Genomic DNA, 23969 nt, shown 5'->3' with positions numbered 1-23969 from the left:
TGCAGTGACTAGCTCAACTGAACTACTAGATCTAATCTCACTTGAGCGTAATTTTGTTGACGCTGCAGTGTCATTTCTGGGTTTGAGGGGCATTTATCATTTTCGGTAGCGACTCGCGCCTTGTGTGTTGACAGGCCCCAGGCAGTTTCTGGGGCAGAGTTCACGGTGAAAACCGGCTAGTGAACTGGATCAACGAGTATTACAACGCCAGCCGACTGACCACAATAGCCCATGTAGACAAATTCGTTGGCTCAGTGGTAATCAATCTGAAATGACGGATGATATTTATTATTTTGCATTTTATTTTGTTAACATTTCTATGTACTATGCATCCCAGTGAACTCCACAATTTCTTTTGATCAATAACTAATTTTTCTCAATATTTTTAAAAATAAATAAGAATATGTAAGACTGAGAAATGATGCATTTTTTCAAAATTAATTTTGTAATTTCATTTCATAATTTTTTTATTCTTTGCGTAATGCAATAAATGCATGAGATTATTAATTATTAACTTTTGTTGGAAATTAATGCTCTCATGCATTAATTGCCATGTAATATTTGGATTTTATTCAATAAATAATTAATTCTCATTAATTCTGAATAATTACAGCATTTCTAATTAATGAAATCTTCGCTTATTTCAAAATAAAACTTATCATTTGATTTCTTAAAATTTATTTGTAACAAACTCATATATTCATGTAAACAACATTTTTTAAATTTTATGCAATTTTGATTTGAATAAAAAAAATAATAATTAAATTTATTCATTTGAATGAACCGTCTCATTTACTTTAAATAAACTTTAGATAATACAAAATATTGAGTTCCACCTGTGGGTAATTATGTGGTCATCCCACGACACATAGAATTTTGAAAAATGGATGAAAATTCATGGTTTCCAGAGTAATGCGTCGCTATCGATTCGTGTTCCCGTGGGCGTTGCTACGAGATGGACCCTTGTACAGTTCGAGCAGAGTTGAGTGTCGCCAAGCTACCCAGCTCTCGCGCAACCACCCCCCTCACCTCATTCCCCCCCATTCGCATCCATCCCCCTCCCCTACAGCCATTATTACTTCTGCAAATATACAAGACATCATAATATGAAATCGAACGCCAAATTGACGTAAACTTGAAGAAAAAATCGACGGTTAATATTCGGAGAAGAGGGTCGAGCCGCTGTCGCCTGCCGCCTTCCTAACGTCTGACATTCCGCATTCATGCTCTCCTTTCTTTTGTCTATTTCTTCTTTCCCTCCCGATTCTCAGTGATACCTTGACGCGAGACGATAAGCGCTCGTGCGTGAGTCCGACTCTTTTGTCTATTCTGCTATATATGCATTTCGCGGGGCACGTGAAAATTTGTCACGGATCGATGATCGAATAAATCGAAATCAAAGGTTCAGACGGTACAAGTGCCCTTGACACTCTTTGTCGTGATGTATTATTTCGGATGGAGAGGGAACATTGGTTCACCTGACGTGCCATCCCGGTTGGATTCTTCAGGTGAGGCTGCGGGTCAAGCTCATCTCGTTTTTCAGGTTCTGGACCGCCTGTCGTCTCCATCATCTCCGGGGTGACTCCCCTTCTGCACCTGAAATCCTGTTTGTCACTTGTGCAGAACAGAAATTTAATCTCTTTTTTCAATTTTCAATTTCATGGATTCAATTAATTGAATGATTATGACGCGAGGCTTAAAATAGAGTTGAATTTTTTTTTGTAGTTTTTTTGGCCCCGACTTGAGGAAAATAATGCAGATATACATCAATCTGGTGTTCAGGGGTATATAAATCTTAGATTAACTATATGCGCGAACTTGGCGCAAGACACGACCGCCGATGAGTCTCTTAATAGGTTTGACTAATTTTACCCCAGATATATTTAAATATCTCTCACTGAACGATCTCATAGCTCACCATTCTCTACAAGTTTTGAATTAATAAAAAAAATACAAACAAAATTTCCAACTAATTTTCTTTATAAAAATTAAGAAAAAAAAATTGTATGATTGCCGTCTTGTAATTATTCACAAAAATTTTGTATGAACATATTTTATAATTCATATAATTTTATCATTTCTGCAAATGCTTGAGTATTTTTTTGACATTGTTCTTTAAAATTTGTGTGATAAGCTATGATAAAAAGAAATGTACATCCGAAATAATCGAAAATAGGATATAAAACAAGACTGACCTAGGGGTACACGTCATCCTCCCGAATCTCCATCGATTTTATTTAATTGAAATTTCAAATTGCCACTGGTACAACAGAGACAGCCTTAATTGGGTCCGCCATTTTCGTTGACTCGTACCTCGACCGCCATTCACGCTCCTTCTATTTCACCACCCTCACGGTATTTCGGAAGGGTTGCATACTACTGCCCGCCTCATTCATCCCTTCATCGTTTCGTTCCCTGTCTACTGCACACTAGGAGAGACCCGAGTCCCTTTTGTTTTCAGACCCAAAGGAATCCGCCATTTTGAATTTATGATGGCACACACTGCCTCGGACACCGAAAAACTTTGCTCATTAGGGAAAATTAAGGGTTGATCCTTATCACCTCACACTCAAGCTCATCATCAATTTCATGGGAAAATCATTTTTCAAGTGGGAAAAATCTGACGCATTTTATTCCAATAATTCATTCATTCATTCATTCATTCATTTAAAGAACATTAATTTGTTTAAATGAAGAACTTGACGAGAACATGTTGAAAATATTATATTTAGGGGATAAATTCAATGAAATTCCAAATTCTCATGAATTTTCTGTTATTTTTATTAATTTTCGTGGAATAATTGAGTTGAAATTTACATTTTTCATTGATTCTTTCCTAAAATTAAGAATTTCAATTACGAAATTCCTTGAAATTTCAGTGGAACTACAACTCGACAAAAATTTCCAAAAACGATATTGAGAATTTGAAAAAAAAACAAAAAGCAAACAAAAAAAGCCTTTACCATACCATCAATTGCGATTTATAATTTCCGCTCTCAGAATGAGAAACGCCCCCTGAAAATCCGAATTTTCAACGTAACCCAACGTTATCACCCACATAAAATCATCCATCCACATCTATCCACCCTGGAATAACTCGATACCCTCGGCCCAATAGTTTACTACAAATTCAATGTCCGGGCTTCCTCCCACGTACCGGAGATGTCGACTTAAAACAATTGTGCGCTCACAGCGGTACGCAATATCCTGACTCTACTAATTCAATTACGAGTACCATCCAGGTCTTGGGCAATGCCTACGGATATAGTGCGCCGGTTAAGAACATAGTTGGAAGATCCAACATCAGGTAAGCCATTGGGGTGCAGGTGGATGGGTTTGCAACACCTCGGTGAGACTACGTGCCCAACCCTCAGACACGAAAATTATCGGACTGGATGGAAGAACGATCAATTTGCCAAATTAATTCGTACCAGTGAGTCCTATGGATATGCACAAACGCCCCGGGATAAGTTTTCCATGCAAAACGTCTGCGGTGAGATGTAGTTTAAGGTCTCTCTAACGACGAATGCATGAAAGGCACTCGTGATGGACTCGAGTTGCTCCCGCAATTCGCTTCATTCAACAAAACTGAGAAACTAATGGATAAAAGTAAGACATTTTTGGTCACTTTTCATTAGCATCGCTTATATTATATTTCATTTTCAATTACGAAATTAAATTTTTCAACTAAATTGCGTGAAAATCTTTTTTAAAATTTATTATCTCTTTAAACATTTGTTGTTTGTAATTAAATATTTGAAACTGTTTTTTTGTGAAATTTTATAGTGCGTTTCTGCGATGTTGAACTCTAAAAACTGTAAATTTATAAAAAATAATTTTTTATTTGATATAAACAGTTACTGCGATCGTCATAATCAACATTATATGAGGATAGAAAAATTCAGCAACTTATGAGCATGCAACAAATTAAATCATTCAGAATTTTTCCGGAAACCCATAGGGACTAACTTTTGGGTGGTATTGTCTCAAGATACACCTTAAGACGTCTTGAAAATACTAATTTTTACAGTGAATTCCGTCAATTAATTTTCGCTCGAAGCATTCGCCGGTTGAGAACCATTTTTACGGAATTAATTTTTCAGCCTGAGTGTCATGTCCCCACGGCATGTCACCCCTCGTGTGTGTGGAATCCTGGGGGTACGGGGGGAACCCCCGGAATGTTGGACACCCCTGTCAGTTGTACCCGCGGCAACCTAGCCCCTGCATTACCGACGTTCCTCTCGAAGGTACAGTCCAGTGGTGATTGCTGGTGTTTACCAGTGGACTCTGAGCAGATGTCTCTGCACTCTATTTACCGACCAGTTACAGAAACCTAGACACGATTCTGGTAGTATTACACTAGCTATTTTTATCACGGAGAACTAATAGCATTTTTTCGAATTTTATGCCTCAAATAATTTTTCATCTTCAGTTATAAATTATTGACAGAAGTGAAGAAGTTGAAGGGAAGAACGAACGTGAATTAATCACGGAAACGTTTTCATTCAATTTTTTTTAATGAAAAATGTGAAATTAAAAAAAAAGATCCTGCATTGAGTATAAAATATACTTGAAACAAGTTTAGTTTTTTTTCCGTGATCACTTCGAATATCTGCTCTTGACACTTCACGCGTTTGCATGAGACGTATGTTTCCCTCCGACATTATAACATCACTTATGAATATCCGTCCCTCCCATATCCATAATACAACATCGAGAGAAATCATTACAAAAAACTAAATTTATGACTCGCACATTTTTTTTCCCCGTCTGGATGAATTTTCTGGCAGTGACTTCCCAATGGAACTTTGAGCGAAAGTGAAGTTCTCCCTCTGCAACCTGGCTTATCGAATTTCATGTACACACAACTTTCTATGTATCAATTGGTGTATTTATCCTGCCACCCAACCCAAGAAATACTGGCCCAATGGAAAATCTCCGCTGGCTCGCTTGCGTAAATATACGGATTTCGCGCGTCTACCATATAAACAGGGCTATGTTCAAATACAGATGGAGTCCCCGGGCCAAGTGTGTTTGCTTTGGTAATAAGATCGACTAATTTACCGGCTCTGTGTGTTAAAGTATTTAGTTATATATTTTCCTGTCGATATACTTGATCACAAACTTTATCAATTTCTATCGCTAAGTTGGCACTTTGTTGACAATTTTTTACTGAATTTTTCGGTACAATTTTAGGAAATTATCACGTTATAGTTCTCCCGGAAAAACGTAATGAATTCAAGAGTAATTTTTCTCCATTATATTTTTCTCTATTTTCATAATTAATTGCATAAAATTTCACTTTTCTCGGACAGTGCACTAAAAAAAAAATATTTACCATATTTTTGGTAACATTCCCTGCACAATAAACTACGTAATCCACAATATCAATAATCAATATCATACTTCACACAACATATATCAAATAATAATATTATTCATCACATTATTGAACATTTTATATTTCATATCTGGGTTTGTATGCAATGGAGGAAGAAAGAAACCGCAGCCATAAGAAAACTCACCCCCGGAATCCCACGGGGGGGTAAAATGGGTTATATTTTTCACCGAATGTGCAGGAAAATGCAAATGCGCGGGGCATCTGGCAACAATGGCCGTGGTCTTGCCCCTATTTTAAGGGTCGGTTTTCGGGGGTGGTTGTGTCGGAGCTATCTCCCTCTCCGGACTGCGCTCGGTAAGAGTAAAATACAGGGGTAGAAAGAGGAATGACAAAGAGGGAGAATGAGGTGGACGATGGGGTGGGTTAGAGTATATAGGCGGCACGGAGCAAGGTTTGCCGGCCATGCTAAGCAGGGTGAGAGAGCTATATACATGGCTCTCTCCAACCCCTGATAAGGGTGGACAGCCACGATCGATTAGAGGGCTACCTAACCCCACCCCTACCTTATACCAATGTCCAAAACCCACCCCGGGATCTAGTCTGATCCCGGCGAGAGACTTTTGGCTGTTATAACATTCAAGGGGCTCGGAATATTCAACATGCTCGCGAGATGTTCATTAACAATTCCAGTAAATTTATGAGTGAAATATTTTCCCGTTTTTTAATTTTTATTTTCTTATTTCCATTAAAAAAAACTATTTGTGGAAAATTTGAGGATATCCAAGGCTCTTTCACAAATTTTTCAATTATTTTTCATTCGTTGTTTATAAGTGAATAACTGAAATTGTTCAAACTCTCGGAAATAATTCTGAATGGAAATAAATTTGCTACGATTTCGAACAATGATTTTTATGATGGAAAATTAATTTTTCATAAATTATTTACAGAGATTGAAATTCAGAACTACAGGATTTAAATAATAAAATCATTGTGAAAGCTCTGAAGTTCGACTACAAAAATAGGGAAATTCAAATAATAATCCTTGCAATCCCATATTTCACAAACAAAAAAAACATTTTAAATTCCCCCTGGAAATAAAAACCAAGTACGACCATTTTAAAAGAAATTGGTAATAAATTGTCGCGTTAGTTCGGTCCGATGGCTGCTCATGTACCCCCTACAACGTCAATCGGCTTTTGAGTTCAATTTCCTGGTCCATTTTAAAAAATTTTCTAATTCGGCAGAAAAAGGTTCCCCAATGGGGGCCGGAGCGAGGGGTCGCCCTCGATATTAAATTATCTGAAATGTTAGTCGAACTATCGTCCCCAAGACCGCCCGAATGTTTTCTATGCGCATTATACTGCGGAGGTAAAGGCCTCGGACATGCCCAGCCAAGTTTGACGAGCTTCCAGCTTGTAATATCCGCTGGCCCGCGTGAGGCGCTGAACTTTACGAGCGTAATAATCGCGCCCACCTTATGCCTCAGGGTTATGCATTTACCCTCTCTCTCCCTCACTTTGCGGGGGATGCATTCTGATATTCACAAGTTTACCCAGGAGGTCGTTTTCCATCATGGCCCGGACCACATCCTGGAGATGGATTTTTTTATTGTCAGGCATTTGTGAAAAATGCCTCCACAGAAATTTTTTTTACGCAAGTTCCAGAAAATAAATTCATTGTTAAAATTTCATTACTTCATTATTTAAAATTTTACATTTTATGGGAAAAAAAGTGGAAAGAAAATTTCAGTACAATTATTCCAGGAAAATTGTAAATATATTCTGGATTTTTTAATCAACTCAAAATTCAGCGTAATTTTGCACTGAATAATCATGTTTATATTGAAAATGTGGAATTTCATTCTATGTTTAATGAAATCTGAATTTTTTTTTCTAACAATATTACAATATTTTCTTGAAATCAACCATATTTTGTTGTAAAATACTCCAGCTTCCACAAAACACAGCAATATTCATTACAACATTATTCCCTTTTAAAACTACTATTCATAACAATAAAATTCAGCGAAGTGAAGCCAAAATGATGCACCTCCACACACTGAAGTTGTATATGCCAAAAAAGAAAATAGCGAAAAAACGAGAAAGAGAATGAAAGTGAAAGCTCCCGGTTGTAGCGAGACCGCACGAGAAAACCGGAGATGGGGGAGTAGCAGAAGGAGAAATATGAACGCAAAAAAAAAATAAAGATACGAAAAATGCTCGCCGGAGAGAAAACGAAGCCGCTGTCTCCGGAATTTTCATATCGACACAGAATGACAGTTTTTTAATATTAAATTCTTCTGCTACGTTCTCTCGGTGCTACCAGACGTCCGATGATCTCCAACGATTGTCCATTGATATCGCGATAAAATATACTGGGGAGGTACATGCGTGACAGACGTTTATAATTGATTTCACTTCACCAATTCCATTTTTTAATATTCCACAAATTTAATGCGAACAACTGCCTCATGTATTCCTTACTTGTTCGAACAATCTTTGGAATTTAATATTTCTCCATTTATTTATTTATTTATTTATTGTTTATAGACCGGACAGCATAAAACCAATTAAATTATTTAACTAATCAATTAATATTATTAATATTATTCAATATTTGATTATAAAAAAAATTGAATATTATTTTTCAAGTGAATAAAATGAGAATAAATTGTGGTGATATTTTGATTTGTGGAAAGAAATAAGAATATAAATAAAATCGTTATTCATGAAGATGGATTGGTCGCAGCTGAGGAAGTGCCATCCAAAGTACCAGATCCATGCGTGTAATACAGTGATCATGTGTGCCAATACAAACCGAACGTTAGCAATAAATATCCAATGAATTTCTACCCGGGTGGCCGCTCGTGGACGCTTCGTCATAAAAAAATGGGAAACAGAGAAGAAAGGAAGAGCCATAGAGGCTGAAAAAAGGGTGATTGGGCCGAGTAACAACACAAAAAGCCGGGATGTGACGGTCTCACTACAAAACCCAAAACAGTCTGTCTCCCGCTTCCGGACTGTCATTTATTTCATTATTTATTTACCGTACGTGGAGAGGTTCGGTCCAAATAGATCAGTGATGAGAATTTTTTTTCTCTCGTCTTCTCGTTTTGTACTCTCGGTTTCTATTCTAGTCGCACCTAGTCGGGGGGTTATTGTGAAAAGTCGAGTGTGGATTTTTAACCCTTAAAATTTCACCGAAGGGCTGCACCGACTGCTTTTTTTCACGGAGACGAGCCGTGAAGGGGCGTCAAATAAGGGTGACATACGGGGTGTAGGTAGGAGTGCAGGAGAGGGTAGGAGAAAAAATGACGCGAGTTGAAAGGAGGGATTACATCGGGGATTTTGGTTTTCCTCGTTTCATCCCAATCTAAAGCCGATTTTCTGATTTTCGGAAAGTACACAAGGTGGATATGGATGCCTTCTTTATTTGGAGGTAGTCAAGCTAGGGGTGTTATTAGTTATTTTTTAGGTGACATTGTGAGTACGTAGAAGAAAAAATAATTAATTTCAGAGATTTTTTTTTTTTATCATTATTTAAAGAGAAATTCTAGGTGTTAGGAAAATGCGTGTTGATTTTTTTCCTCTTTCTGCACATAAAAATAAAAATAAATGTAAAAATAAAACTAAAAATGAAATTTTTTTATTTTTTTTTATGCTTATTTTATATCGCTTCGAGTCTGATGAGACTATATGGCGATTGATCAAGACTTTAAAAATGGTTAGATCTCACCATTCTACCCGGCCAGGAATCGAACCTGGAACCTATCCGTTGTGAGGCAACGGCCTTAACCACTACGCCAGGCCACCGGGCTAAAAATGAAAATGAAAAAAAAAAAAAAAATGAATCGAGAAGTCTCATTCTGGAAAAGGCCTCGTGATTCCGCATATACCCTGGCAATTAAGTATTTTTCATGCTCACGCATTTGATAAATATTCAAATACTAGTCCAGACTAGTGACTTTCGCTCGAAAAATGAGGCTAATCCTCCTCAAAGCGCCTATACAAAGAACAACAGCGTAAAAAAGTCTCCACCTAGATGTGTCTATAGGTGTGTTTGTTTGGACAACGGTTTTTTTCCACCGCGCACTCCTGCTCGTGGGAAAACTAGAGGACCCATTCATCGGGGTGGTATTGATCAAAAATATATTAGTCTTCAATATGACAGTGCAGAGTGTTTTTTTTTCAACCGATTTTTTTTATGGAAGGGGGAATGGGTTAAGTCAGGGAAGAGGTCACGTTTTTTCTTCATAAAGTATTAGTTCTAAAAAGGGTACAATGCAGCCTGCTGCATACCTGCACGGTCTGCACGGAACGGGGATTCCAATACCTGCGGCAGAAGAGGAAATGCCAGTAGAACAAATTAATGATTCCGGGGCGGTTTCTCACCATTTTTTTCAACTTTAAAGAAAAAATAATACTCATTTTTATGTCCCACTGGGGCTTTTTCATTAAATCATGCAAACGTCATTATTATTTAATGGGAAAACGGAAAAGAAAAAAATTAATAATTGATAATGAAATTGTTCAAACTTTCGGAAACCGTATTTTTTAGGCGGGAAATCAACTTCTGGTAAAAGTCTGAATATTAATAAATTTTTCACTATTCCAAACAAATAATTTTTATTGTGAAAAATTGATTGTTTATAAATTATTTATGGATAATGCTCGTTATTTTCAAAAATTGCAATTTTTTAATTATTTCATGAATCTTCCTTCAAAATAAACTTTCTAATTTTGTTTTCAGATTTACAAAATGTTTTCTAACGGTTCGATATCGGGATTTGAAATGAGACCCGCAATGTTTAAATAATAAAATCATTGTGAAATGTCCGGAAATTTAGGGTCAAATGGGTCAGAAGTAGAAAATCAAAATGCATAACTGTTGCGATAGTGTTGTCCCGGAATGTTTTGTGGTGACAAAGAAAAGAGGCCCGAAAAATGACTGACAAAGGAGAGGAGAAAATCGAGGAATTTGAATATAAATTCGCGGTATAGGGGGGCGGGGGAGGAGAGGATGGGCTAGACCCGAGGGATACGACACCCCCTGGTCACTTCCAATGCAGTTTTTCCGAGGATGTATATATGTACGGAGCGGTTGTCCCTGGGGAGGGACCTACGAGCTTACATAGGGGGTCTCGATATCCTTTAGCTGTATATAACGTCTCCAAATAACACTGTAAAGTTGCCTATTGCCTCCAGACCAAACATTTTTGTTGGAAATAAAAATGGGTTATCGATCTTGTGTCTTTTGAGAATATAATTTCCATGAAAATGAATTTTATTTCAATTGTAATCACCGCAAGTGCCGCAAAACTAATGTCTCTAATACGTTTTAATTTAAGGCTCAAAATTTAAAAATGTGTCTTGTCGGATAACGATATTAATAAATTTAGTAGCGAAGTGGTAAAACGGTTCAAGTCGACTTATTTCCCAGTTGAGTTTTTGAGAAATATTTCCGAATCTAAGGGACATGGCGAAATTTTCATAATTACCTTTGTTGTAACATTCAATCCGCTCTACAAAAAAGGTTATGACAACAATTTTGCTATCTCCCTTAGATTTCGAGATATTCATTTAAAACTGGTCAGTAGTGAAAAATGACTTGTAAACCGTTTTACCACTTCGACACTGAATTAAATCATTTGGAATTTTTTCCGGAAATCATGGAGACTAACTTTTGGGTGGTATTGTCTTGGGATATCCCTCAATGTGACCTTCTGGCGAGATCTGTGATCTGCTACATTTTTTAAAAATTATTTTTACCCGACGAGTATGTCGACCCAATTGTTCAGTCAACAATATAGAGCGAAATATACCTGAATCGAGTTTGCAGCATATGGCATAAAACTAGTTGCAGTCGTTACATGGGATATACCTGGCCCGATGTCCCTTCTCAACCCTTTTCATAACCTCATTCCAACTCACCGAATTTCCGCAATAGTGATTCATTATAGTTTATGGCCTTTTTCTGTCTCGTATCAGCCAGATACGGAGACAACAATCACGCAAATTATTACTGTGAATTTTTTGGGATAAAATTTTTGATGGATTGCTTGGAAATCGACGGAAAATTGAAATTCCAATTTAATTAATCCATGAAAATTAAAAGAAATCAGGATAATTCATCTAAATATATCTTTAAATTGTTAATTAATTGAAAATTCCTCACAATTTGGCGCTGAATATTAATGTGTTGTTTTTAAATTCAATTTATTCCATACGACCAATAAAAGTTGTGCGCTATTGATAAAAAAAATGCAGGAAAACGATTTTGTACTTTTCAGCAGAGTAAACCACACGGTTTTAATGATTTAAATAAATAAATAAAAATTAAAAAGGAATAAAATTCAATGACAATGATTATTTTCGGCTCCATATTCTCTGTAATTCTTCATTAATTCTCCTCTCAATTTGTAATATGGAACGTACGATTCACGAGTGTCAATGAAAAATGACGAATTTTTCATGGAAAAATAATCCTGTCCTCGGCAGACTATCGTATCCGACTGAACGATATATCCCAACAAGACGTCTAAAGGCCTTTGGAGGCTCCATTAGCGTGTTTGCACGACAGGAGGGGCCGAGATATACTGTAAGTGATGTTTTGTGCTTGCCTGGGAAATGGGAGGAAAAATCTGGGTTCGGAGAAAATATTCGGATGAGTGATAGTGCAAATTATAATCAAATGGATTCCCCCGAGGGAATTAATACATTTTTGTGAATGAGGAAAAATGCTGAATAAATATTTCACATTCTCCACACATGTACGAGGATATATTTCGGACACAATCGTGATATATTGTGCGAATTGGAATCATTCGTGATTTTTCTCTCCGAAAATAATTAAAGACAAACAAGTAGCTAATTCATATAAAAAAATAATGATAATTCATCTATTTGGAAGGCGCCTCTCGGTTATATCCCTTGTATGTATACAAGCGTATAAATTTATATCTCCAGCTTTTTGGACTCGCTCGAGATAACAAGGATAACAAGGATATCCCCTGGCTGGCTTGCCTGGAAACACAATCCCTACCACAAAGACGCGAAATGTCTGTTTTCTTATTATATCATTTTATTTCTCGTTGTGTTTACGACTCACTCCACATCTCCCCGGCCCTCGGAACGGTATCATTAAAAAAATACTCGAGTTTGATTATTATTTGAACACTGGGTATATACTCGGGACAATTGTGAATTAGACACGTGGTTGGCAGACGTCAAAACTCGTTTCCCCATTTCCTCTTCAGGGACTGACCAGTTCCGGGGTCATGGGTAGGCCCACAAGCGCCTTTTGGCACGAGTCATTGCATTATTTGTCCGGAAACTTATGTTTTTTAATGTCACAAAAAGACTAGAGAGTAGAACGAACAAACTCACGTACGAGAAAATGCTTTAAGACTATGAACTATTGATTGAAAGTGGGACGCACACATCTCTTATGAACGAGACGCGTTAAATTTCATTTTTTCAAAAATCGTTTTCTCGAAAAAACGTTCGGCAACTGGGGAATAAAAATTCCCACGAAGCGAGCCTTCGATTTAAAAAATTATCGCCAGACGACGTAACAGGTTGAAATATTAACCGACAGATAGATCTTCTAAATATGCTCATCGTAAAATTATTCATGAATTAATTGACGAATATAGGATCCCTGGGTCAATCATCCAACGCGTTGACAGGTGAATCGATCAGTCGTCTGTGTAATCCAAAAATACTCTGGATTCTCAATGAATAACTCATTCACCCACATCATTAAATCAGCCCAAGAAACCCAGCGGCATGTATATTTCGCTGGATCTCAACGTGTTTCATCCACCCCTGCCGACTCATCGGGCTCTCATCCCTCACTCGAGCCTCTCTGTCCCGAAAAAAAAACATTATCAGCCTAAATGAGTGAGCCTTTCCACATCATTTTTTCCGGCTCCATTTTCCCCACACTTGATAGAGAAAAAAATATGCCAAGTAATAACGCAGGCTGCTCCCCGTATAGAGAGTGTAGTGCACGGCAGGGGGTGCGTTTTTCAACCCGTTTAACACGCTGAATCTACGCCATTTTATATCGCCCCCTCATGTGGACCCTCCCCTCGTCACCGTGCGTGCATTGATAAAAGTATAACGAAACGCGATCCCATTGGTCCGCTGGACCCTGTGGGATAAACTCAGTATGACGTGTACGCGCTGACCAAGCATCGGGGGATACCCACCCCTAACGATTTATCCCACAAAGATGCTCGTTGCATATTTCATTTTGCTTGCTCAAGGACTTTTTCTGCTTTATATCGCTTTGTGATGTAGAAGACTTTTTTCCAAATTTTTCTCATTTAATTGACAAATTAAATTCATCAATTAATTGACAAAGGCAGTTTAATCGGCAAATTTAATAATTGACATTTACAGTTCTCATTTATTTATAAAATGCGATAAAAATTTCGGAAAAGTGTACCGGAAATTTCAGCTAAAAATGACTGTGCATTGAGAGATTTTTTTACAAATTAAGTTAATAGTTTAATTGCGGGAGAAAATAGAAAAAAATGTGATTATTTTTTTATTTTATTCAAATTGCACATTTCACTGAAAATTCCCCAACATTACTTGAATTTTCATAATTTTAATTAATTTTCATGGAATAAAGTAACTAAAATTCCCCGTTTCCATTAATTTTTTCATCAAATCCTAATTTCAGTGAAACTGTCACATCATAAAAAGTTCCAAGAAACTATACCGGAAGTTTCAGCCCGAAATTTCCAACAGTTCAGCGCGTGATCCGCGGTTGATCAGAATACGAAGCGCAAGCTCCGCTATTCGAGGTCGAGCCCAACGCAATTCAATTTTTACTATTATATTTCACTCCACATTTGACATTCGAATGAATGATTTCCAAAAAATGTCAAAAACTCCCACAGCCTCGACATTCACTATCCCAAAAATTGATTGCAACCACCAAGCCCACGAAATTCGACGCCGAACGCTCAGAAAATTTCAATTAAACTGTGAAAATGACTCGGTTAATCACTTACGCTGATCCCCAGATGCAGATGAATCCTTTCTTCCCAACGATTCATGGTAAACTGAAAAACATACGGACTGCGACTTGCAGGAGGTGTGATAGGACCCTCGAAATCTTACCTGAGGCATATCCCGGGTGGGGGTCCAGGTAGAAAAGGGTTCGAGACCTTTTGGTTCGCAGACGATAGCTTTTTTCACTCTCGTTTCGGTCTGGGGGCACTAATGAATGGATGTGGGGTGCCCACCGCGATATCCGTGTGCTAGGTAGCCATAAGAATTGAGTACACTTACTCATTCATCTATACGCGTTCACAATATCAAAAATTAATTGGTAGAGGGGTTTAAGCTCAAGGTCTTCCAGATGACAACTTTAATTTTCAATTTTCCGGACGTAATACGGAGAGAGAATGGAATTATCTTTAACACAAACATTTTAAGCTGTCATTGAATTCATTTGAAGATGACATTCAAAGATATCCCCGGAATTCTAATTTTCAAAAAATACAAGTTTTACAAATTTTCAAATTAATCAAAATAACGATGGGTGCTATCGCCTTCATCTTCGAACATTTTTTTTATTTATCGTGGGACAACCGATTTTCGAAAAAATTCAAAAATAAAAATAAATAATCCAATGAATTGAATTTTAATTAATGGTGGTCGATAGGGCTCAACAATACCTAAATTAAATTTTAAAAAATAAAAATTTGAAAAGGAATAAAAAGAAAAAACAATTTTAAAAATCGAGAAAAGTAAAAAATGAAAGATAAAAAAAAATCGTTACTTAGGAAATAGTTAACGCGATGTACCTGACGAAATGACCAACCTGTCCCTCCCCTCGAACAAATAAATTCCACTGCAACACTAGAGTTATTTTGATTCGCCCCATTGAAGTGGATTATCCACTTTTCAGAAAAATATAAAGGACCATGGGGAGAAATACAATAGAGGCCGTCCCCGATTTTGGGTGAAAAAACTCCGAAAACCGACACTGAATTCCACCCAAAACAGGAAGGGCGTTGCACCACTGAAAATTGGTTACAACGAGCTCGAGTAACAATGGTAATGCATTGATATCTGCGACCCCGTTTTTTTTCAACATGTGTTTTTATGCCTTTCTGACCCTGTTTCCATTGGATGCTGTATCAAGATCAAACAAGTAGTCTCATTATTTGATGAGGGTGTTTCAATTGCTTCTTGATGTCATGAACAATAAATTAACAAGATATAATTCGCTGCTGCGAAAAAAATTATGAAATTTCACATTTTTAGTGACGAAATAATTTTCTCAGCCTGGTTTGTCAATAAAAAATTTGGTTTTATTTATTTTTATTCTGATTATCCACCAAAATTCCCCGCAGAATGATCCTGGCTCTGCGCCCCCTCTCGAAAATAACTGAGACGCTTTGAATACCATATCTCACGCGGCCAATCTCGAGAGCCCTCAAATCCGCTCGGACGCGTACGTAAATTATCCGAAAATCTACCATTGGCCTGGCTCCTCAAGCCACCCCGAAGGAAGTGTACTCGTAACCGATGGCAATCTATCAACGACATTGATAACCCATGAAAGGGATTCGCGTTCGCACATTTAAGAATAGGCCACAAGGCCCTTGATTACCCCCAAAGGGTGAGCCCCCAAAATTTTTAACTCTCAAAAATCGAAAATCGTGAGTATAAAATACTATTGCTAAAAAAATTGTAATTTCATTGAATTTTCAGTGGAAATTAAAATTTTTTTAATAGTGTTTTTGTCTTATTATAGTTCCACTACAATTTTCAGAAATTTCGTAATTGATAATTCAAAATTTTTAAGAAAAAATCATTGGAGATTAAATTTCAGTCCAACTATTTCCTAAATAGAATAGCAAATTCAGCATAATTTGGTACTAAATATTCACGTGTCTACTGAAAACTAAATTCTCGTCTTTTCCCAGTTGTAAAATTTATAAAAACACAAAAATTCATCATTAAAAAATGGTAAAAATTGATAATCAGAAAATTTCAATGTATCAACGAAATTAGGGCCGTTTAGGCCACAGGCCCTTGATAACCCTGCAAGGATGAGCCCCCAAAACGTTGCACTCTCAAAAATTGAAAATCGTGAGTATCAAATAAATCGATAATTCACCGCATCCCTAATCCTTTCCCCAGAAAATATCCAGCCGCATCTGTCGCTGCGTGTCGGTTGCATTAGTTCATCTCCCATAGAGAATAATTCATTCACACATGAGCGTTAAAAAACTCAAACGCTGACATATTCGTGCATATGGTCTGCATAGAGAGAGGCATCAGGTAAACAATCCTCCACACGCTCATGAGTATTGAAAAGGGGTTAAAAAAGCCGCCCTCTAACACACTTTCTCCCCATTCTCTCGAGATATTTTCTCGGCCCCTCTATACCTGGAATGCCGCTCACTCGTACCCAAAGGATAATCCATTAACATAATTTTACATGGAGACGCTTTATTTGGCGCGGGGGTAACATTATATCCACGAAACAGCTCCTCGACGAGACGACGCCAGATGCAAAAAAGGATCGGAATAATGGTAAAAGACCAATCCCAGGTAGTTCACCTATGCCAACAGGGGGGGAGGGGGGTTTTCATTCGAATATTCAAAATTATCCCGCGATATTTTTGCGCAACCGTTCGGCCCATCAACCCCTTTCACTTCCCTTTCTCTCGGCGGTTGTATACCTGGCATTGGCAACTCTAGCCCATCGTCAAACCAGCCCCTTGACTAAAAATGTCGAAAGGGTTGAGGGATCGATTCTCCCATCTCTCCGCTTTCACCTTCAGTTCACTTTGCAGTGCATGACATTTTTGAAATTTTTATGAAGAAAAATAACTCTTACAAAAAAATTAGCAATATGCACATAATTTTCTTCTAATTAATTATTTATTTTGTTAATGTTTATTTTGTCAATTATTTAATTACTCATTTTTTCATCAAATTAAATGAAAAAATTAAAATTAAAATTTCGAGGAAGAATACCGGGAATTTCAGGATGAATTTTTAATAATTTTTCATCCATCCGTGATCACGTGCCCCTTCCCGCGATAAAAAAGTGCTTGAAAAACATTTTAAGATGCTAATAAATTGACCGAATCAGCGTGAAGCTGAGGTTTTTGGGGAGAAAAACGACTGCTCTCCTTGGCCATATTAGTGATGTTGATTTACGAGACGGTTGACGGGCCATTCGTCCATCCCGGCTAGGCCCCTCGGATACCCCTCGCACATAACCTCTTATCGGTGAGAAACAGCGGCCATTTAAACCCCCCCTCCCATTCTTTATCCGCAGTTTCTTCATTTGCACTCTCTCCGTTCTTTTCTGAATCAAAAACTACTGATGATGAATTTCAGATGAATTTCCTCAACTGAGGGCAATAATTTTTTTATACTTTAAATTTTTATATTTTATATTTTAAAAAGAGAATGTTGTTCTCATAATTCAATGTTTTTGTCGATTTGTAATAGTTTTCAAATATTAAATTAAGGTTTTATCGACGTGTTGAGGTTGTGGCAATTTTTGTTATGAGCAAATAAAATTATTACAATGTCCCATTGATTTCGCTTGTGCATATTCATGTATTTGATGATATTTTTTACTGATTGGCTGTATTTAATTGGTTTCCAGGGCCTCAGAATGCTTGAATTACAAGTGAAACGTCGCGATTCGCAAATTAATTAGTCCGATTTACTGATTTTTTCAACTATCCCGTAATCCACATTCTAAATCAACAAGAGAATGTTCATATCCGTCGATCTTAGTCTCAAGTTCTCCATTCCGAGAGGCTAGAACACGGGATCGATAGTGTATCCCGCATTTTCCTGTTTCGCTCGGCTTTTTTTTTCCACACACCCGGAAAGTAGCCCGGATAAGCCGGTCATATGTATTCTTATGGACCGCCCTGTTTATGGCGCACAATTTATTTGAAAATCGAAGGTAATGGCTGCCGGTTTACGCCCCCGTGGTCCCTTCAACAGAGTCAAAATCTCTCCCTCGCTATCCCTGTCGGGGCTTTCCAATGTCCCTGAGACGCATTGGCGTACATTAAAAATTCAACCAAATACCGAAAATGTTGCCGATACAATGTTTGCATATGTATCGGGGAATTTTCGCAAACAGGGTGGCACTCGTGTGAAGAAGTAACGAAGAAATAGTGGCTGAGATCACGACATCATCTTCTTCTATTGCCATGTGCGGATTTGAAGAGACGTATTTTGAGAATATTTACTGCATTTCGCAGAAATTTTTATTTTCGCAATTTCATTTTTTTTATTCTCATTTTTGTTATGAAAACTGGAAATTTGAATTCAATTATTTCATAAAAATTCATAGAAATGAGAAAAATATCTTGTTGAATTTTCAATTAATCAATTGTAATTAATTCCAATTAACTAATTTGGAATTCCCCTGAAATTTCATAATTTCCCCTCCTAAAAATCACAGCCCGACTACCCTTGAAATTGTAATTTATAACAACGTGGTCCCACAAGAAAGTTTTCCACTCGTTTCCAAATGCTCTTTGAACAAAGACTCGTGTGCCATTTCACCGAAAGGATAATTCACCACAGCTAAGTCTTCAGTCAGAGTATAACGAAAGATCTCTTCCACTGCTTCAGACTCTGAGAGGACAACTCATCCAGTATGAATAAAAAATTTATAAAATTTCCACGGAGAAATAGAAAAGAAGCCTGCCGTTATAAAAAAGACTCGATTTATCTTTGAGGCATCGGATCACGCGCTTTTTTACGCTCCCCTGGATATTCTTCCTTTCTCGCCTATCATTTTTCGATCGGCCAAAGATGAGTCGTTGCTTTTTCCATATACGCATATCATGTATAGGAAAAGTATATACACCAATGGCGGAGATCAGGAGGGGTCGTCTCTCGGGCGCAAGCCTTCTCGAGAGTTATCCAAAATCCCTTCCAACGGGGGTAGATCCACCGGAGAATGTCCCAGAATTTTCGGCCTCTCAAAGCCACCTCTTCAGCGCGGAAAAAAGGGGTCCACAGTCAATTTTTATCGTACATCGGGAGATGTTTCCCTGGGATTGGCTTCTGCCTGACCTATGCCCAATGGCCCGCATCAATTTCTAAGAATCCCCTTCTTCCAGACTTCTTCGCGAAACTCATCATAATGGAGGAATCAAGACCAAGTCGAGAGGCTGGAGCTGAAAATTCTTCGACTGATGTAAAACAAGGGGAGAAATGCTTTTGTATTGCATACAGTACAGTTATTTTTGATACTAAATTAGCAATATCCGCAAATTTTCATATAAATCAAACAATTTTTTAAAACAATCACTCAATCAATTTAGAACATTTTTTTAGTTATCGCGAGAAAGAACCGATTTTCGAAAAAAATCGAAAATTAAAAAAACTAATCGATGAATTAAATTTTAACTGGAAATTATTAAATTATTGAATGAAAAAAAAATTATTAAGACATTTGGATAGTCATGAGTATTATTTTGAAATAAAAATGTGAATTGAAAGTTTCCTTGATTTTTTTTGCCATGTGTTTATTATGAAAGGTAATAATGGAATATGTAGACGGGAGGGGAGTTGTCATACCTGGTCTGGCACCTTTGATCTGGAACAACCCCTTTTTACCACTCTGAGACACGGGGTTACAGCCAGTTTGGCTTCGGACTTGATACGCATCGCGTCATGTCAGTGCGGTGAGTTGAATTCATTTTTATTTAAAAATACACCCAAATCATCGCAACACAAATATTCTGCGAAATAACAATTAATCATTGCCTGACTACATTTTTGATTCACTTTTTTACATAAAAAAATGAAGAACAATAATAAAATCATCCGTTTCAAATTATTCAATAAAAATTTCAATCCACATGCAGTGTTTTTAGCACATCATCCAATATTCGTCATCTTGCTAATTGAAACCATATATTCAGAATTGGATTCCCCTCATGAAGAATTAAAAACCATGGAAAAGGATTTATATTAGGAATATACCTCCAATAATCGAAATTGATATTTTATTGATCGCGCTTCTCTTGCAAATACCGGCGACCCTAGAAAAAAAACTATTGACATTAAACATTCGAAGTGGCCGGAGTGTTATCGATCTCCGTTGATATATTATAAATAAGGTCCACCCTGCCCAGGGTATCTCGACATACCCCCAGTACCTTGAAATATGTTTTTTATGTGTTTCTCGCGTGTCCCTTCCACACGAATAGAGGGAATTTTGGCGACACGTTGTGGCCGTTCTATACAACGTCCCCACCCACCCAGTGAGATAATGCCTCCGCTGTCCCTCGCATAAATGTACCATTTCTTCCTCCAAGATGACGCCTGACCCTACTTTCATCATTTTTTCTACTGTCACACAGAAATCAACCGCAAATAAAAAATTGTTCCGAAGCCATATTATTTTTCCTTCCGAATGGAAGCTCTGTAATCGTTGAAATTTGATGAATGGATGGAATTGGATTTTTTTTTCAAGTGTAGGTATTATTAGCAATTTTTTTTTTTTTCAAACAAAATATCAATAGCGAAGTGGTAAAGCGGTTTAAGTCGACTCATCTCCCAGTTGAGTTTTTGAGAAATATTTCGGAATCTAAGGGAGATGACGAAATTTTCGTAATTACATTTGTTGTGGCTCTTAGTCGGCTCTACAAAAAAGGTTATAACAAAAAATTTACTGTCTCCTTTAGATTCCGAGATATTCATTGAAAACTGGTCAATAGTCAAAATTGACTTGTATCGTTTTACCACTTCGCTACTGATATTTTTGAAAATGTTGAAAAGAAAACATGAATATTTATTCAAAAAGAAGAATTTGAAACAGTGAAGTTATGAATCATTGGTCAGCGAAAAACGTGCGGGGAAGAATGATGAAACAAATTCATGGCCCTCGGATACGGGAGGCATTCTAATTTTCCAAGTGGATGAAAACATATGAAAATCTGCGACGCAAACGAGAAACATTTGGGGGATGCCGAGTCAGGGGCCAATAAAAGTCTGCTCGCCCTCACTTTTTCCCTCGCCCCGTCCTCTCTTCTTCCGTCTACCATGTAGTAGCTTTAAGTTGTATGTCATCCCTTTACTGAGTGGTTGCGAGTTTATGTATAGAGAATTGCAATCGACAATACGTCTTTTACGTCAGGTATGCGAAAATGAATTAATTAATGGAATGTCGATAATTTCGGGGGATCTTACTCAATTATTGTGTACTTGGGCTCTTTAGTTCTTGGAGAATAAATTTTTTCGAAGTATTCAATGATAAATAAGGGAATAAATTGGATGATTCTTGTCTTTTTACTGCCAGAAATTTAGAATTTCAGAATTTTCTTTCCCTAGAATTGAATTCAGAGTCAAAGAAAATTTCTAGTTCTTTCTGAAAATGTTTTTAACGCATTAATTCGAAATTTTTATGGGAAAATCGATTAAATTTACTACTTTATCTTAGTTATTTTATGAAAATGAATAAAAATCAGAAAATTCAAATAGATGTGATGTGGAATTTTCAATTAATTGAACATTCTGCGTAATTTGGTCCTGAATAAATGAGCTAAAATTACAAAACAACCTATTTAAAACTAAATAAACGAAAATACCAAGCCCACGAGATGGCATAATGCCGAGTAGAAGTGGTATGTGTTCATGAAACAGATTGATACGATTTTTTTCTGACTGTACAACGCGTCAGAATGCACGAGGTGCTCCGGTCTTTTGCATACATCCCGAGACGTAAGAGAACCGCTGGCTCGCTACTACATTTTGCTGTCTAGTTCTCCCACAAAGACCAAAAAAATTCTGCCATTTTTTTTATTCAAAATGAACAAAAAAAATGACCAATTGAGGCAAATTTTTCTAAAATTGTTTTTAGAATTTTTTAAAAATTTTCCTTGTTTGTTTAGGTCTCCTACAAAAATCTAAACAATTCAAAAAACAATTTTATAAAATCTCGAATAAAAAAAATTGTTTTTAGAGAATGAAAAATTTTTGTGCGGTTCCGTGTTCCCACAAAAATTTAAAAACTTCTAACAACAATTTTCAAAGAATCGCGAATGGAAAAAAATTGTGTGATCCCTTTCTCCATTATATAGCGCATGCACATACGTTTGTATGTGGCCCCGCTATTTTCTGGGATATCGGAAAAATGTTACTTACGAAAGGACACAATCGGCCGCCTGAAAAGCACGCGGCTCTGTCCTTATTTACATGTGGTAAGGTCTCCTGTGAGACCAAATCCCGGACTGCGTGCTCAGAGCCCTGATAATTCTTCCTTTGATCCCACTCCCGTGGGCTCATCTTGTCGTTCTCTTTCTACTCGAAGCGACCCCCGCCCCCTCTCCGCACCCCTGCTTCCTACCGTGCATACCCACTCTCCCGCTAAAACCCGCCCAGCATCCCACGTCGCAGCAACCCCAGCTTCACGAGTACCCACCGAGTATGCGGATAAAAAACGAGAGAATATACGGAGTAAAAAAAATTGTACTGGAAGTTTTTATCGCTGAAAATAAAAATTCCGAGTATTTTTCCTTGTGCTTCTCATTCGCTTTTATTTATTTTCCCTCTGTTTTCCAGGTATTTGTAGTTGTCAAATTGATATTTAGATTAATTGCAATTAGGGAGAAGTGGATTCAATGTTGTGGGGGATAACAATTGGGATATCTATTCCCTAAAAAATTATTCTCCGGAACTATGTTCCCCGTATTCTTATTTTACTTATTTGATTTATGTTTAACATGTGAACGTTGTTGAAATTGAATTAACGTTTGTTAAAATTAATTTAAATTTATGAAAATTAAATTAAAATAAGTAAATTGAATTGAATTTTTGAATCTTTTATTTATATTTGTTAATTGTTTTAATAGAATTTTTCACATCCGTGAATGGGAGAGGGTTTTTTTTCATTTCGGGATTATTTTCACGGTTTTTTTTAGGGATTTCTGTTTTTGGGAAACGATTTTCCGGGGAACAAGTCTCCGATAACCAGAGGGGAGAGGAAAACTGGCCGATAGCATCTTGAGTAGACTACAAAGAGGAAGGGGGAACGGGGAGACGAGGAGAGTCTGCTACATGGTATGATTTCGAGATACTGGGTGCTCGATATCAAATGCATATTAATCAACGACGACTCGTACTTATTCAATAATTGCCCATTGAAACTCAATTATCGAAAACAATTTGGGGGAGCAACAGATAATCGATGTTTCATTGCATCACATTATATCAGTTATTTGCAGATTATTTTATTTCGTTCATTTGTGATGGTGAAATATCACGTGCAATCATTGAAATTAAATTGTAAATAGAATATATTTCACGCAGATTCACTGTTGGATTTTTTTGGAATTTAAGCAGTAGTTGTAATTAAAATTTTTAAGTTTGTGAATTTTACTTGAATTTAAGATCAAATCGTCCGCGGAATTATCCAACCCATTCTCATAATTAAACATCACGTCTAATAGAATTTTGAATAGATTTGCAATTTTATTGAATGCTCCGAAATTTAATTTAATTTATGGAAAAATTTCATTTCAAAACCTAGAGAATTCGCTGGGAAATTCTCTTGTATTTCTATTGAACTTTCTATAGAAATTCTTCGGCTCAAATTTTTCAAGAAT

At 37.0% G+C, this 23969-nt stretch overlaps 1 protein-coding gene across 1 annotated transcript in view; it reads right to left on the bottom strand.

The window, feature by feature from the left end:
- Window positions 1-228: 228 nt before the first annotated feature.
- LOC107036861 overlaps window positions 229-23969 on the bottom strand; it is a 49634-nt gene continuing 25893 nt past the window's right edge. The window contains exon 2 of the mRNA XM_015255082.2: window positions 229-266. Coding sequence (XP_015110568.2) covers window positions 262-266 — 5 coding nt within the window. The 3' untranslated portion in view covers window positions 229-261. The remainder of the gene's footprint in view (window positions 267-23969) is intronic.

The sequence above is a fragment of the Diachasma alloeum genome, unplaced genomic scaffold, assembly GCF_001412515.2.
Source record: "Diachasma alloeum isolate Michigan unplaced genomic scaffold, Dall2.0 Dall_scaffold_00211, whole genome shotgun sequence".
Taxonomy (NCBI): Eukaryota; Metazoa; Arthropoda; class Insecta; order Hymenoptera; family Braconidae; genus Diachasma; species Diachasma alloeum.
Note: the sequence above shows the minus strand (reverse complement) of the source record. Positions and strands in the feature narration are given on the sequence as shown.